The sequence below is a fragment of the Mus caroli genome, chromosome 8, assembly GCF_900094665.2.
Source record: "Mus caroli chromosome 8, CAROLI_EIJ_v1.1, whole genome shotgun sequence".
NCBI classification, from domain to species: domain Eukaryota; kingdom Metazoa; phylum Chordata; class Mammalia; order Rodentia; family Muridae; genus Mus; species Mus caroli.
This window is the reverse complement of record NC_034577.1, coordinates 86,784,133-86,800,921: the sequence shown is the minus strand read 5'-3', so window position 1 is coordinate 86,800,921 and position 16,789 is coordinate 86,784,133. Positions and strand designations below refer to the sequence as shown.

Below are 16,789 nucleotides of genomic sequence, written 5' to 3'. Positions count from 1 at the left end.
GTGGTGGCCTCAGCAAGCTAGGGATTAGCAAGTGATACTCCATCCCTCCCCCATTCTGCCCTACCTTACTACCTGGCAGAACCGCAGCCTCCCTCCCTGTCAGGAAAGCCTGGCTCAGAATCCCAAAGCCCCCAGAAATTGAATGAGACATTCCAAGATTTGGAATCCTGGGGCTGCCTATTCTTTTGCATATATTGACATATGATTTGCATAAATCTGCATAAATGCTAAACCTGTCATTCAGAATGTCCTATTGGAGTCCTGTAAGATTTGCTGCTCCTCTATTAGGGACCAAGGAACTTAAGAAAGCACCCCAAGTTCTTCTCTTAAAGAAACTTGCCCAGTGCTGAGCCTACCCCTAATCGAAGGTCCACCTCTTTTGTTTTGTTTTGTTTGTTTTTCAAGACAGAGTTTCCCTGTGTAGTCCTGACTGTCCTGAAATTCACTTTGTAGACCAGGCTGACCTCGAACTCAGAGGTCTGCCCGCCTCTGCCTCCTGTATGTTGATTTAAAGGCATGTGCCATTACTGCCTGGCAAGGTCCAACTCTTTTTTAAAGTTAGAAAACAGCTGAGCATAGTGGTGCACACCTTTAATCACCGTGAGTCCAAGGCCAGCCGGGTCTACACAGTGAGTTTCAGGCCAGCCAGGGCTACATAGAGTGACCTTGTTGCAAAATAAATAAAAATTTTTAAAAATCAAATTTAAAAAAAATAAGAAAGTATATAAATATACAGTTTAGTAATTTAAAACTTGATTTATACCCACCTACCCCAGCCCCACTCCCATAATTGCTATTCAGTCACAGACACAGCTTTGCTAAAGAATTTAGTGGGAAGAGGCACAGTGGTAGCACCTGGTGCCTCTCATGCTTCCTACATGGAGCTGTGCTGTGGCAGAGCAGCCGCTGCCACCACGAATGCACTGCCATGTGACACTCACTTCAGAGATCCTTACAGAAGTTGCCTCTTGAAGTTCTTAACACAGGTGCCAGATAAATCTACACTGCTCCTGTCTGATCCTTGCACCTGCTGCCCTGGGTCGGTCCTGTTGGCAGCAGGCAGAGGGTGTGCAGGAAACCAGCCCAAACTTGCTAATTATCGTGAGTTGAGTCTGCAGTCATCGATATCCCTGCAAGGGAAGCTTCATCACCCACAGCAGCCAGCGGCAGCACAGACTATGAACATCAACATGACCTCCAGCGGCAGTGAGGACTACAGACATCAGAATACCCTGAGGTGGAAGTACAGACCATAAATACCAACATGGTCATGCTCCAGCTGCAGCAAGAAGTATGGACATCCACATGGCTTCTGGAGGCAAGCATGGACCAGGGGCATCAACATGGCCTCCAACAGCCACACAGACCACAAACATTGACATGTCCTACTGCAGTAGTCTAGACCATCACCACCAGCATGATCTACAGCATGAGCAGCACAGACCACGACTATCAACGTGGTCTCCAGCGGCAACACAGGCTACAACATCAACATGGCCTGTGACAAGTATGTCTTATGCCAAGCAAGTTTATGAAGAAATAGTGTTCTGGAGTGACATCTCATAAGTTAAGAGCATTGGCTGCTCTTCCAGAGGTCCTGCTGAGTCCCAACATAGGGGCTGGAGAACAAGGGCACATTCTTGTTCCCAGCAACCACGTGGCAGCTCACAACCATCTGTAATGAGATCTGGTGCCCTCTTCTGGTGTGCAGGCATACATGCAGACAAAACACTGTATATGTAAAAAAATCTTTTTTTTTTAAGAGTCTAGTTGGATCTTAAAAGGTGGAATATGAACTAGGCATGCAGCTCTAATCCCAGTACTCCAGAGGCCAAGTTCAAATCTAGCTATGGCTACATGGTGTTTGATCCGGTGTCGTATAGGACTATATCCTAGCCCAGCAGCTGCCATCTGGGGGAAATTGCAAGAGATCATCCTAGCTGGAATGGTGACAGTTTACATCCCCTGAGGGGTAAGGAGAGTCACAAGATACTCACCTATGTGTATGCAGCCGCTCCCTACCACCTGTCATATGCAAGCATGTAGCCTTGGAGGGGCTAAGGGAAGGGAAAACACCACGGAGTGGGGGTGGGGGGGACAGCAATGCAGCTCCATCTATCCAACTATAAAAGGTTCTTCATCCTTGCTGGGTAAAGACTTTCTGGTGTAGACTCTTAGGGGAGGGGCTCCACCCCAGAATTAACCTCTCGCCCGTGTTTTGTATGTCTGATGAACTCACGGTCCCCCAGGGTGAACTTGTGGAATTGTACCTGGGTTTGTCACTGGCACCTTGGAAGAAGAGGAGTACAAGTTGTTTATGTTTCCTCCAGGGAGGGAATTTTAGCAACATCCTGTCTCTGAAAAAACCAGACAAGACAAAGCAATTTACAATACAATTGCTTCATATGAAGAGCCTACCCTGGAAGCAGAGAAGTCAACATGGGCCATTGAAGGCTTGTGTGCAGATTTTCAGAGCCATGTGGTTTACAGTCAAAAGGTGGAGACAAGCTTGGTGCCCATGGCCAGGACTCAGAAACAAACCGTGGAATGTCTATATCACACAGACATCACCACCTACTACGAACAAGAACTTCCCAGAGACCACCTCTTCTATTGCTTGGATCTTCTATGGCAGCAGCGAACAGTACATTTCTGTCCCTTGTAAGTCACTTGGTTTAAGGTGTTGTATTGCAGTAACCCAGGTGCAATAGGACAGTGAGCTTCGGTGGAAACCCTAAACTAGTTTCATTCAACCAATTTCAATCCAGCCACTATGTAGTTTCACTCAACCAGTTTCAATCCAGCCACAATGTAGTTGTTAGGAACAAAAGTGTGTCCTTGGTCCCCAGCCCTGATGCTGGGACTCAGTAGGATCTCGGGAAGAGCCTCTGAGCCACCTCTCCAGCCCAAGATACTGTTTCTTAATAAACTTGATTGGTGACACAAGGGAAGTGATCATCACGGGATCAGATCGTCTGACCTGGGATCCCCACCCCCACCCCACCCCGTATGCCATGCCATCTGAGAAGACCTTCAAGCAGCGCCAGAGCTTTGAACAAAGAGTGGAAGATGTCCAGTTCATCTGGGAGCAGCACCCCACCAAGATCCCAGTGATTATAGAGCGACACAAGGGTGAGAAGCAACTGCCCATCCTAGACAAGATCAAGTTCCAGATCATGTGACTATGAGCAAACTCATCAAGATAATTAGACGGCGCTTGCAGCTCAATGCTAACCAAGCCTTCTTCCTCCTGGTGAATGGGCACAGCATGGTGAGTGTGTCCACACCTGTCTCTGAAGTGTATGAGAGTGAGAGAGATGAAGAGGACAGCCTCTTGTACATGCTTTATGCTTCGCAGGAGACATTCGGGGCAGCACTGGCTGTGTAAGGCTACAACAATGTCTAATGGTTGTTAAGCCCTTACCAAGGCAAAAAGGGGCGTTATCAGCCAGATCAGCTGATCGGCTCACCACCCACAGATCAGAACGTAGGCACCCACATAGGGTATTAGGAACTGTTCATCAGCCAGAAACTGAGCTCCAGGCATTCAGCTCGGAAACTCATCTAAACCAGGCGATCTTGTGTTCCAACTTTACAAGTTTAAAAGTAAAATACTTCGCATCCAAAAAACAAAACAAACAAAACACCTTGCTTGGCATAAGACATAGTTGTCCCAGGTCACATGGTTCTGCTTCTCTGGAAACGTAGATAAATACAGATTTTGGCTAAAGGCCTTGTCCCGGGCCAATGGTTTTTGTGATAATGCTTTAAGCTGTTAAAGACTCCGCCACAGATATCCTACTGAGTCCCAGCACCAGAGAAGGAGAGAAGGACACACTCTTGTCCCCCAGACTGAGCTGATGGGTTCCTGTCCCCTTGAGGAGGCTCCCAGAAGCACACAGGTATCCTGGCTATTAGTTGTCCTGCAGCCTTTCTCTGGCTTTGTCACATTGTGTGGGAAGACAGATCCTGGCTTGGGCAGGTTCCCTAGTAACTCAAAGGGCCCTAAACCTATGTCTAGGACACTGCTGGACTTGTGGGGGTTGCTGCTTGCTCCCCTGGGCACCAGTCATCTTTCTACCCTGCCCCCACTTCTGCACATGCTAATCCTTTGCACCCGGCCCGTCTAGTGCCAATTAATCCTGGCTGGGTCTGAGAGGCCAGCTGCTGGGGCACTGAGAAGACAATTCCTGGCTAGCCGCTGACATCTGAACAGGTAACTCAACATGAAATGGGGGCTCAGTAGGACTTCTTGGGGGATCACCATGCTCTGCTTTTAACGGGGCATTTAGGTGATAAATAGAGCAGGCAGGAGAGCTATGATGCCTGGTCCCCACACTCTATCCTGTGGCTTAGACTTTGCTATCTCCAGCGCAACCTGAGAAATGTGGATTTGACACCCCCAGAGGGTTTGGGGGAGGCTAGGAATCTGTGTTTTTTCCAGCTCTCCCAGAAGATTCTCAGAATCCTGGTGGTCTAACACTTCAGATTCCTGGGTGGCTACTTCCAGGTTCTCTTCCTTCAAAGTGGGAGGGCAGCAAGACAGGCCTCCAGATTCCAGTCAAGGAAAAACTGGGCTAAGAGGCTGCTTCCCTAGATAACCTCCAGACAGTTCAAAAATTCAAGCTAGGTTCACTGCCCACTACAGCAGAAGTCAAGAGAAGGCAGTCAGGACCCAAGGGCAGATCTCAGAGTATACTTATTTTGGCCAGAGTCACCTACAGCAAGTCTATTGACCTGAGAATGGATATCCCACTTACAGGGAGTAGGGGGCAGGCAAGATTGCCAGGAGAATGAGTGTTATCAAGGGGATGTGGAAGCCAGGTGTGGAGGAGGGCTTTCTTCAGGTCTGGTTCTCAGGACTGCTGGGAGCTGGCGGGGATCTGTGTGTTCTGCCATTCCAAATGTGTGACCTTGGGAGGAAGTCGCTGTGTTCTCATCCCAAAGCCAGCAGAGGACTAGAAGAACCCACTGATTGTCCCTGGCCCCAGTTAATTTTCTGTAGGCTGATGTTCCTCTGAAGCTTAAGCTTTGTCTCCGTAGAGGTTGTCCTGGGAGAAGCTGAGCCAGTGCTGGGTCAGAGGTCAAGATTGGGGGTTGGTCAAGCAGCCTGGCAATGAACTCTGGGAAGCTAGCTATGGGGCTACTATTTTTCTAAGAGTCCTTGAAGAGACAGACAGAGAGGCACAACCTTGGTAGGTCTGTGTCCTGGGTAGCCTTTCCTGGGCCCGTGTACATGTCAGCTTTGATCGTACCACCGAGCCAGGCCATCCTGCAAGAATTCAGTCTCTTGGAGCTTGGCTCCCCCACATGCTTAACATCATGCTTAAGGTAGAAACTGGCCATCACCAACCATGACGGAAGTCCAACTGGTATTTTATTCTCAAAGCTAAAAGATGATGTGTCGTTATTTATTTTTTAATTTATTTTTGAGAGAAGTCTCACTGTGTAGCTCTGGCTGGTCTGGACCTTGCTATGTAAAGCAAGATGGCTTTACAGATATATACCTGCCTCTGCCTCCCAACAACTGTCATGAAAGCACATGGCTAATGTTATCTTAGATTTTTCTGTCCAAAAGTCACTGGTGTTTCTTCTCTGTTGTGGGCTTCTGCAGTACATGATATTCCATAATTGGTATTTACACTCAGTACCTGTCCTTGTAGTCATGGCCAGCCTTTATGAAACATGGGCCAGTCACTGGACAGCAGATGGTATCTGAACAGATGACTTCAGATGTGGTGAGGGCTCAGTCACTGATCTAAGAATGCTGCCTATACCAGTTTCTGTTTGATTGGCTTTGTTTGTTTTGGAATAGCATTTCACCATATAGCTATATAGCCAGCCCAGGACTTACAGAGATCTGCCTGTCTCTGCCTCCCAAATGCTGGGATCAAAGGCATGTGCCACCATGCTGGGCTCTCTTAATGGCTGTTATGCCTGGTTTTCTTACACTCTGCCCACAAGGTAGGCACTATTGATGCCTCTTGCTTTTGTTAGTTTAGGCTGGCTGGCCTGGATTCTTCTGCCTCTGTCACTTAAGTGCTGGAGTCTGAGTGGGTGCCACTATGACTGGGTTCAGTGCTCCCACTCTGCAGACAGGCAAACAGAGATACAGGGAGTCTGACTCACGAGAGTGCTAGAACTCGTGTGTCTCCTGTTCCAACGAATGTGCGTCTTCTTTCCAGCATTTCTGCATATTGCATTATGGGCTGCATTACAATTTATTTAATGCAGGCCTCACCCCTGGTGAACACTGAGATCCTTTTCAATAGCTAGCCTTTGATAACATTTGAAGAAATATTTTTAATATATGTATGCTTTATATGAACCCCCCCAACAAACAGTTGGAAACGGATAAGCAAGGTATGCAAAATTCATGCCATAGAATACTACTCCATAATAGAAATAAATGAGTTAGTGACAGGAACCCTTAGAAAGGAATTCCAGATGCATATACTCAATGAAAGGAGCCATGCTCAAAGGTCACACATGATACAGAACGTGTCATATACTGGAATTCAGACCACAGGGGCAAGAATGCATCTCTGGGTGTGTGTGTGTAGAAGAAGGGCTGTGCATAATTGCAGAAACTTTTAAAACTATTTATTTTTAATGTGTATGTGTGTGTAGTCCATGTATGTTTAGGGGCTCACGGGCCAGAAGAAAGTATTAGATCTCCTGTAACTGGAGTTATAGGAGCTTATGAGCTGCTTGATATGGGTGCTGTAAAACATGTATGGAAAATCAAATCTAGAAGAGCAACAAGTGCTCTTTACCTTGGCGCCATCTCTCCAGCCCTACTGCAGGATTATTTTAAAAGACAGGGTGCAGTAAAGGGCTAGTGCAACCCACAAAGTAGCCATGAGTGAGGAGGATGCCTGTGCTCATTCAGTTAAAGACTATGTCACTTACAGGTGTCAGGATGTTGGGTTGGGTCCAAAGGGTGCTGCCTCAGCCTCCAGGGACCCCTCAGAAGACTGAGGAGACAGCAGGACCACAGCCAGAAACAGAGTCGAAACCAGAGGCCAACCCACAACCGGAACCAGAACCTCAGCGGGAACCAGAGCCAGAACCAGAGCCAGAACCTGAACCTGAACCTGAACCAGCACCTGAAGAGGCTCCACCAGAGGTCCAGGCCCTGGTGAGGGGAGAGGGTGAGGAGGGCAGGCTGGTTTTGCTGCTCACCGGCTTGGGCCACCTGACCCCCATGGATGAAAGTGGAGGGGGGGCAGTGGGAAATGTGGTCACTGGCTTAGTGCACATCTGAATGAGGCCACTCAGGCCCAGAGAGTGAACAGACTTGCTCAAGGCTGTTTCTGTGAAAGGTGAGGCAGGCTTTGTCACCATCTCTCTTAGCTGCTCAGCCAAGCTCGAGATAACATGAGCACAGCTGTGCAGAATGTGCAACAAACGTGCATGCCTGTGTGCTGACAAAATTCGTTTATGGGGCTGAAGCAGTGGCACAGAGGCTAAAAGCACTTACCATGCAAGCATGAGTTCAAATCTCCAGAACCTATGTAAAATCTGGATGCAGTCACCTAAGCATCTTTAATCCCAGCGCTTCGATGGCGAGTTGGAAGCAAAGAGGAGAATCCCTGGAAGGTCATGGGCCAGCTATTCTGGCTAACCCATTTAAAAAGCACAAAGAGACCCTGTCTCAAAACAAGGTGGGTGACAAGGACTGGCACCCCAGGCTGTCCTCTAAATTCATGTATGGTACCATGTGACCAGCCTCTCCAAGTACACTCACACATCAACTACAAACTTGCATTGTGGACATACACACTATTTGCAAAACCAGGAAACGGGCTATAAGTAGCCTGTGACCATATTTACCAGCCTCTGGTCTAGGACCCATTTATTACCAGTCCAACACCAGGAGATTCAGAAATAGCTCTAGAATAGAAGTACACCACTTCCCTCAGGTGGTATTTGTTTCATAGGAAGACTTTCTCAATACAGGAGGTAGAGAATTATAGGTTTTAAAAAACAGTATTTTTAAAAGATTTATTTAAAATGTTATTGGGGGGCGGTGGTGTTCACATGGGTGCAGTGCCTACAATGGCCAGAAGAGGGCATCAGATTCCTGGAGCAGAGTTGGGAGCTCTTTGATGGGTGCTCGGAACATGAGTTCTCCATAAGCCGAGTTCATACTCACTGATCTGTCTCTCCAGCCCCATAAACAGTATTTCAGTTTACAAGTGTCTTTGAACATCAGTGTTCCCAGGATAACAGCAATAGACACGCTAAAGAGAGCAGGGGTTGAGAGGGGAAGCCCAGAAGGCTTCAATCCTACACAAAGAATTACAGACAACTAAGGGATTCTGAGAGCGGGAGAAATCATCTTTCCCAGGGAAGAGCACACCAGTTGGTTGCCCAATACAAAATGGAAACATACATACACGTAACAGACTGAGCAGGTTGTATTTACGTATTTAGGAATATGTACATATATACATATATGTATATAACAACTATTATTGAATAAAGAGACCATGGATTTTAAAAAGAGCAAGGAGGGGTTTATGGAAGGGTTTGGAAGAAGAAAGGGGAAGGAAAAAATGATATAATTATGTCATCTTAAGAAAAATAAAAGCCGGGCAGTGGGGACACACTCGGGAGGCAGAGGCAAGCAGATCTCTTGAGTTTAAGGCAAGCCTGTCTACAGAATGAGTTCCAGGACAGCCAGGGCTACACAGAGAAACCCTGTCTCAAGAAACCAATAAACAAACAAACAATTAATTTAAATAATGAAAAAAGATTAATGTTCCACTGAATACACTATACTTTGGGACACGAGATAAAACTTAAAAACATTTATCACACTTACTCAGTGTATATGCGTGCACGGAGGTCAGAGAATAACTCATGTGGGACATGTCCTCCTGCCAGACAGCAGGCACCTTTACCCACAGAGCCATCTCATCAACTCTGAGGGTTTGGTCCAACTGTCCAATCACCAGGGACCAGTTAGCAGTTTGCAGGGGGAACTGGTCCATGTGCCACATTTTGAACAACATTTTCCTAGAATGTTCCTTCAAGCATAGCAAAACTTGCCAGTCTGACATCTCATCCCTTCAGGGGCCCCCGATGACAATTAATTTAGCAGCTCAATTAAGCAGATTTCATTTAGCTTCTAATTGACGCTAGATTCTGTGCTTAGAGCAAAAGGCATAAAGAGGACTCAACCAAGCACTGCCCCTGGAGGTTGGCAGAGAAGTGCCCGCCAGCTCCTTCTGCCAGGAGGCAGGGCTAGGAAGGGAATGAGCCCCAGTGCTGCCCTTAGAGCTTATAGGAACTCACAAGCGAGGGTCATTTGACTTCCAAAGTTGGAAGCTGTGGGGTGTGCCCCCTCGATGTGGAGGCTGGTGGAGGAAGTTTAACGGAGGAGCCGCAGAGGTGAGATAGTTCCAGAAGAAAAGCGGTTGTGCCTGGGCGAGTGTAGGGTGTGTTTAGGAAATGGGTATAGACTGTGCATGTGTGTACATGTGTATGTGCATATGGTATTTCATGATAGTATACTGTGAGCACACAAGAGTATGCATGACCATGTGTGTATTCGTATGTGGATTTGTGTACGTTTACTGTGTGCAGGTGATGCCATGTTTATGTGCGCATTTCTGAGTGTGAGCTTATGTGTTTACACATATACTTGTCTGTTCATACATTTGCATATCTGCATACATTCATATTTTATATGCTGCATTTATACTTGTGTAAATTTTAGACATGTGTATATATGTATATGTGTATTATATATGTATATATACACATGCTTACATAATTATGCAAATGACTACTTATTGTGGCTGACCATACACATGCATGCATATATGCAAATTTATGTCTTACACATATGCAAATATATCTGTATACACATATATTCATGTGTGTTGACATTAACACATCTGTGCACAGGTGTGTTCACGCATTCATGTGTGTGTGTGTGTGTGTATGAGTGTAGTTGTATTGATGACATGTGTATATGTAAGTAGATACAAGTGGATGTGTATGAATGCACTTGTTTTGTATATGTGTGCATATATGTATCATTGTTGTATGCACAATAGTGTGATATGTATATTCATGTCTATGTGTGCATAGATATACATATGACCTAAGGGAAAAATGGGCCTTTTGGGAAGCCAGATCTGAAGTATAGGACTTTTTTCCCAGAGGCTCAGAAATCTGTCTCTACTCACTGTCTTCCAGACCCGGGTATGGCATATACCTGTGAGTGTCTCCACAGATGCCCATGTGTGGTTGTCTATAACTGCACACAGTGTGCAGGAGTAGAGGAGGCAGCAGGGACACAGAGATGCAAATAGTAGAGACAGGAAGGAAAGTTTAGGCATTAGGAGGAAGCAGCTGGACGGAGGAGCACCTCTGGCTCTTGTTCTCCAGTCTGCCCTATGGGTCCTCCCTCTTCTCTGGCCATTGAAGTGGAAGAGTGGAACAGTAGTGGATCTGAGGCTGGGAGGTGAGGCTCCAGCCTGGGTGCAGGGCCCCTGTGGTTTGAGGAAGAAAGGGCCCTGGTGGAGGCTGAGGCCAGCAGGACTTTGGAGATGATCCTGAAATGAGTCATTCAACTTTGGAGCTGCAGGTCCCTAGATAGAATCAGAGAGGCTGTCCTTTCTGCACCAGGACATCAAGGCTTACAGGTCCCATTTGAACCCACAGCCACCAGAGGAGCCAACGGAAGGAGAGGCTGAGGCTGAGGCTGAGGCTGGCCCCAGCCTTCAAGGTAGGTGCTGAGACCCAGGCTGGCTGGGCAGGGGGTTGGGGTCTCCTCTCAGAGCCTGGCAGCATCTCAGTTCACAGATGATGAAGTGGAGGCTTGGAGAAGCTTGGAGCAGGCTTCTGGGGGCTTTTTGGCTGAGCTGAGCCTTGGTGCCCTCCATCAGTCCTGCCTCTGACTTGCTCTCCCTAGCAAGGGAGGAATGGGCCTCTCTGGAGTCCACATCTGATATCTGGGAAATTCTTTTTTTTTGCCAGAGACCCAGGTAGCTGACCCTGCTCAGCCCACCTCCCAGGCCCAGGTTGCTGTTGCCAAGGTGAACAGGTACCACATCACCCTCTCCATCTCTCAACTGCCCCTGCAGGGAGCCTCTAGCATGGAGAGAACATCTGTGAGACAGTCAGGTCTGTGGCCATTCAAAGAGGCCCAGAGCATCATGGGAGAGTGTTCTGAGCACAATGGGGTGGTTACCACGAGAGGGAAGGTCACAGTAATGTGCCAGAATGGCATCAGGGCTGGGGCACACTAATTAGTGTTGGGGTGGCTTCAGACCATGGCTGGAGCTGCTGACTTCCCAGTGAAGCCAGTGGTCCTGACATTAGCTATTTTAATCCACAGAGTTTATCCAGCCAAGTAGACCTTGGGCGGGGGGCAACAAAAGACAGAGACTTAGGATCCTCACGTGAACTGATGAGCCTCCAGAGATATTCTAAGGCGGTGGTTCTCAACCTTGCTAATCCTGCAACCCTTTAATACAGCTCCTCTTGTTGTGGTGACCCCCAACCATAAGGTTATTTTTGTTGCTACCTTATGAACCATAATGTAAATATCTGTTTCCTAATGGTCTTAAGCAACTCCTGGGAAAGGGTCATTTGACCTCCGTGGAGTTGAGACCCACAGGTTGAGAACCACTGGTCTGAGGGCATCCTTTTGGAGTGCCAGTCATTTGAAGGCTGGTAGGGGCGAGTTAATTGGGATATAGAGAGAGGCTGTCTGTGCTTTATGGAGCAACCGGAGGGCAGATTCCAAAGGTCTCTCTGGCATCCTTGGGGTTGGCCTGAAGGGTACCCTGGGTCTCTTTGGAGAGAGAGTGAGGTTTTAGAGTCTCATCATGTGGAGATAGTGGCTTGATCCATGTCAAATCCTTCAGGACTATGGACTGCCACTCTGACAGGGTGGGGGTTGAGAGTGGACTCATGTCCCTATCCCTTGGCAGGTCCAGCTCCTGGATGTTGAGTTGGCTCTGGAGAGGTGTGCAGAAGGTCGTGCCACAGCCTGTCTGCAGCAATGGGGACCAGAACCTGGCTGCCGGAGAGCGAGACCCAGATCAGGTACAAGGACAGGGAGACCCGAGGGTGAGAAAGAGTCAGTCGGAGATTGTGGGGCTGGAGAGGCTGCTCCTGGGATGCCCTGTAATGTCTGTCTGTCCGTCTGTCTCAGCAGGGTGGAGCACAGATCCCAGAACCCTGTGGCACTGGGGACCCAGGTAAGACAGAGAGGCAGAATGTCTTTCCAGGGCAGGAGCTTCTAAGGGGCTACTGGGATGGGCTTAGCAGTGGGGAGAATTTCCGTGGTCCATGGGAGTGGCTCATCCATTGGCCTTGGGCAGGGGGAGCTAGATTTGTGTGGTCTCGGTGGTGCTCTAGGCTGACCCGGGAGTTCCAGGCAGACACTTGCTCTCTCTTATTCCTGCCCTCTTCCTCCCTCTTCCTCCTTACCTTCATCTCCCCTCACTTTTCCCTCTTTTCCTTCCTTTTTGCTCCCCTTTTCTTTTTCCTTTCTCCCCTCCTCTCTCTCCATTGACTTCATGGTTATTTTTTTCAAGCTGTTAAGTTTTAAACTGATACACAAAACACAGCAGGGTGTGGTTTAATGGCTATGGTTTGGTGGTTCATTCCCCGATGCTTTTGTAGCCAGGTTAAACCTACCTGTTTCCCCAGACAACTCTCATTTCTTCCTGGTGAAAGCATCTAGTCTTTTCTCTAGCTTTCGAGATATGCAGTGTTCAGTCGCTCTCTGTAGCCACCCTCTGTGCAGCCAGGACTTCTGACAATCTCTAAAGTGCAGTTTTGTACCCAGTGAGCAACCACTCCTCATCCTGCCTCCCTGTCCTTTATTTCCTGGCTCTGTAGGATCTGCAGATGGCTCAGATAAAGCTTCTGGGACTCAAGACACTGAGTAAGTCCTTGTCAGCCAGGGTCACTGTTGTCTGTAGCAGGCTGAGCAATGTGCACAGAACTGAGGGCAGGGTCTATCACCACCTCCGGAGTCACCTGACGCATGTCTCTTCCCTTTTTTCGACCTCACTTTTCTTATCTGTAGCATGGGGTAGTGTTCCAGGCTATTTGTGCTTTCTGATACTTCCTGGACATTCAGCAGGGCCACCTCTGAGAAGTAAAGCAAGCATGGATAAGCTCTGTGCAAACAGATTTCTGGGAGTGTGGGGTTTATGTGGCATTTGGAAAGTAGGCATATGTGAACTTGGTTGTCTCAGCCTCACAGCTTATGACCTCTCAAAGGAAGCTCCCTTCTCAGTGAGGGTGTCAGGCTAGATTGGGACAATGATGACACTGAGGAACCTGCTCAGGGAGGGGCCCTGCCCAGGCTCAACCACCTCTGCCTGGTGGAACTTCAGAGCCTCCCGTGTTTTAAGAAAAGCCACAAACCAATGTGGACACAGGTGCACATACCTGTAACTCTATAATGCCAGAACTTGGGAGGCTGAGATAGAGGAATCATGAATTTGAACCATTTGGGACTACATAGCTAGACTCTGTCTCACAGGCAAAACAAAACAAAACAAAACAAAGCCCATGGACTAGAAACCTAGGATTTTACATGAAGTGCTTAATAAGTACCTATTCTGATTATTACATTTTCAGGTTACCATGTCCCCCAATGTCAGCCTGAAGAACCATTTTGTGATTTCTGCAAGAAACCCAGACTCATGCCTTCCACCCAACCACCTCCCTCCATTCACCTCCTCACTCACTCATTCCTTAGACTCTTACTTGGCTCTGTCCCCAGGTGTAGAAGGCTGGCCAGGCTTAGACTCTAGTGGGCAGTCAAGGTAGCTCTTATTTCAGGCCATCCACTTGCTGACCACTGACCCTTCCACAGGCCCAGCCTGTGGCTGCTCAGGTGGCTTGAGCAGAATCTGGAAAAAGTGCTGCCCCAGCCCCCTCCGCCTTCCCTGGTAAGTGATGAGCTGGGGGTGGGTAGCTGACCATCGGGGAGGGCTGGGGCCCAGGGAGCTGACCACTCTAGCAGGCCATGGCCAGTCCCCAACACCCACTGGAAGGTAGATCTTCTCATTGGAGTGTCCTTCATGGGAGGAGTGACTGACTAGGGCGTGGGGGCATTTGAGAGCAAGATAGATTATTTTTCTTGATGAGATAAAATTCTCAACAATAGATGTTTAAAGAGGTTACATTAGCTCGTGGCTTAAAGAGGGTACCAGCCATCATGGTGGGGGGACCATGGCAACAGGTCACATTGCATCTGCAGCCAGAAGTGAATGATGGTGGGTCTGTCTCTTAAACATTTTTGTTGAGTCTAGGACATCAACATATGGGATGGTAACACCCACATTCAGAATGGACCTTCTTTCTTCAGTTAAACCTCTTTGGAAACTCCCTAAAAGACCTGCCCAGAGGGGGTGTGTCTCCTAGGTGACTCGGAATCACATTAACCCCCCCCCCACCAGCTGTGGACGCCCCACTCGCCAACAAGGAAGACGCCACAACAGGATTCTTCTGCACACGTTTATTGGGAGAGCTTGATAGAAAAGGCGAAAGACCCCGAGCCCCAGAACTGGCGCTGCTTATATAGGCCTAGGAGTGGTGTGTCTATACCTGATTGGTTGTGCTTTCAGTACCTCATTTACATTCCCTGGGATGGGCTGTGACGTGGCGCGAAACCCTTATGCACATGCGCACATTGGTTGTTTACCCAAACTTACGGGGTGGCCAGCAGTAGCCAGCGCCATCTTGTAATGGCGTATGTGGCTTCCTACATCTCCCCTTTATTATTATGGCCTAATCCAAGGATCTAGTCGCTAGCCTCTTCAGCTCGCAACAATCAAGAAGGATCTTGTTTTTGACAGACCATGATCACACTATCGCGTGCAATGGGCATAGCCTCAGTGATGTGCAAGGGCTGATCAAGGAAATCGAGTCTTATTCATCCCAGTGCAATGGGTACACAGACCCATGGGGTGCTAAAGCTAAGGATTCGAATGCCTATTATTTATGTAGCATGGATAACCATACTTCAGAGGAGGCCCCTTGTTCAATGGCCATGAGTGCTTGGGTGATGGCCACCTTGTCATGTTTCTGTTGAGATCTGAACTTGCAAACCAACCAGAGCATGAATACCAATCCACAGCATATGGCAGCACCAAAAAGAACAACTCCCACCCACTCCTTAAAGTAGGAAAATGCAGAGGTAAGCCAAGAGGTAAAATCGCCAACAGTGATGGGTTCTATTCGAGTTCCATTAAGGCTTAAAATCTGGCATTAGATGTAAAGAATTGAGGAAACACTTGAATGCGTCAATGGCATGGTTTTCAGGAACACAGAGCTCTTCAGTTCTCACTAGTGGGAGCATTCCCAGCCACAGGAACATCCACGTCNTCATAGCTCTGCTTGTTTTGAATTGCTCTGGTCAGCCATTCTGGGACCCACAGCTGTTGTCGATGATCCTGAGGAAACACAAACAGACCCTCTCGCCCAAACCAATTGAGAGTGCTCCTCTCTCACCTGATTTCTAAAATCTGAGGGAATAGGTTGGCATCCCAATTGGGGTGTAAGAATTACTCTGGAGGTGGCACAGATGTCCAATCCTGCTGAACCCGGAGTGGCTCTCCTCGGTCTTTGGGTGGCCTCATGGACACTGTGGTCTGGAACGCCCCATACATTTGTGGGCCCTGGGGACACAGGCCCCCTGTCCCGTTTTTTGACTGTTGCGTATTATTTTGAAGTATCGGTCTCCCTTTTATGTCCTTGACCAATCTACACTCATTAGCCCAATGCTTTCCTTTACCACACTTTGGGCAGATGCCTGGCACCTTCTTTTCAGGTTTACTCCTTCTATCCCTAGGGCATTGTCTTTGTATATGTCCTGTCTGTCCACAACTGTAGCAAGTTATTCCTTTTGATCTCTGAGCCGATAATACAGCTACGGCTAGACCTGAATTAGACAATGGCCCTCCTATCTCTCTGCATGCCTTCATCCACACCTGCAGGCCCTTTCCCTTCCAAGGTGTTATTGCATTCCTACACTCCTTTGTGCATTGCTCATATACTAGTTGTTCTATCAATGGCATAGCCGCTTCAGAATCATCAAATATTCTTCCGGCTGCCTCCATCATACGGGCTACGAAATCTGAAAATGGCTCATTCATTCCTTGAATTATTTTTGTCAAATTTCCTGACACTTCCCCCCTTTCTTTTCCTTTCTTTTCCTTTTTTCTTTCCTTTCTCCTTTTCTAGTTTTTGTTTTCTGCACGCTCCTGCTCTCTCATCTTTCTCTGTTTCTGACATACTTTCCTGATGTTCCTGTAACAGTCTTTGTCCCTCTTTTTCACACTTCTTATCCTGTATACAAGCCCTAATTAGTTTCCAAAGCAGACAAGTGCCTGGTTTCGGTTTCCCTTCCCAGCAAACACACTCGTGCCCTGGACGATGGCTACTAAGGCAATAGCACAGAATCAGGACGACTATAAAGATGACTGGAATGAGACAAGCAACTGCTAAAGGATCTACTCCAAAGAGAAGCAGAGACTTACGTTACTCCTTCCCCGTGATGCAGTTCTGAATCCTCCCTGTAACAGGGGGTCTTCGCTCGTGCCTGACAATGTTTCGTTCCCGGGTTTCGGCACCACTGGTGGACGCCTGACTCGCCAGCAAGGGACACCACAACAGGATTCTTCTGCACACACTTATTGGGAGAGCTTGATAGCGAAGGCAAAAAGACCCCCGAGCCCCAGAACTGGCGCTGCTTATATAGGCCTAGGAGTGGCATGTCTATACCTGATTGGTTGTGCTTTCA

The 16,789-nt window shown here is 47.9% G+C and overlaps 1 protein-coding gene and 1 pseudogene across 2 annotated transcripts in view; both read left to right on the top strand.

Moving 5' to 3' along the window:
• Positions 1 to 3,014: 3,014 nt before the first annotated feature.
• Positions 3,015 to 3,388, top strand: LOC110299822 (annotated as a pseudogene).
• A 3,534-nt stretch (positions 3,389 to 6,922) lies between these two features.
• Positions 6,923 to 16,789, top strand: part of Cngb1 (cyclic nucleotide gated channel beta 1) — a 64,744-nt gene continuing 54,877 nt past the window's right edge. For both annotated transcript variants that reach the window (XM_021169699.2, XM_021169700.1), the window contains exons 1-7: positions 6,923 to 7,141; positions 10,681 to 10,744; positions 10,996 to 11,062; positions 11,955 to 12,069; positions 12,182 to 12,224; positions 12,871 to 12,916; positions 13,859 to 13,934. In XM_021169699.2, coding sequence (XP_021025358.1) covers positions 6,923 to 7,141; positions 10,681 to 10,744; positions 10,996 to 11,062; positions 11,955 to 12,069; positions 12,182 to 12,224; positions 12,871 to 12,916; positions 13,859 to 13,934 — 630 coding nt within the window. The remainder of the gene's footprint in view (positions 7,142 to 10,680; positions 10,745 to 10,995; positions 11,063 to 11,954; positions 12,070 to 12,181; positions 12,225 to 12,870; positions 12,917 to 13,858; positions 13,935 to 16,789) is intronic.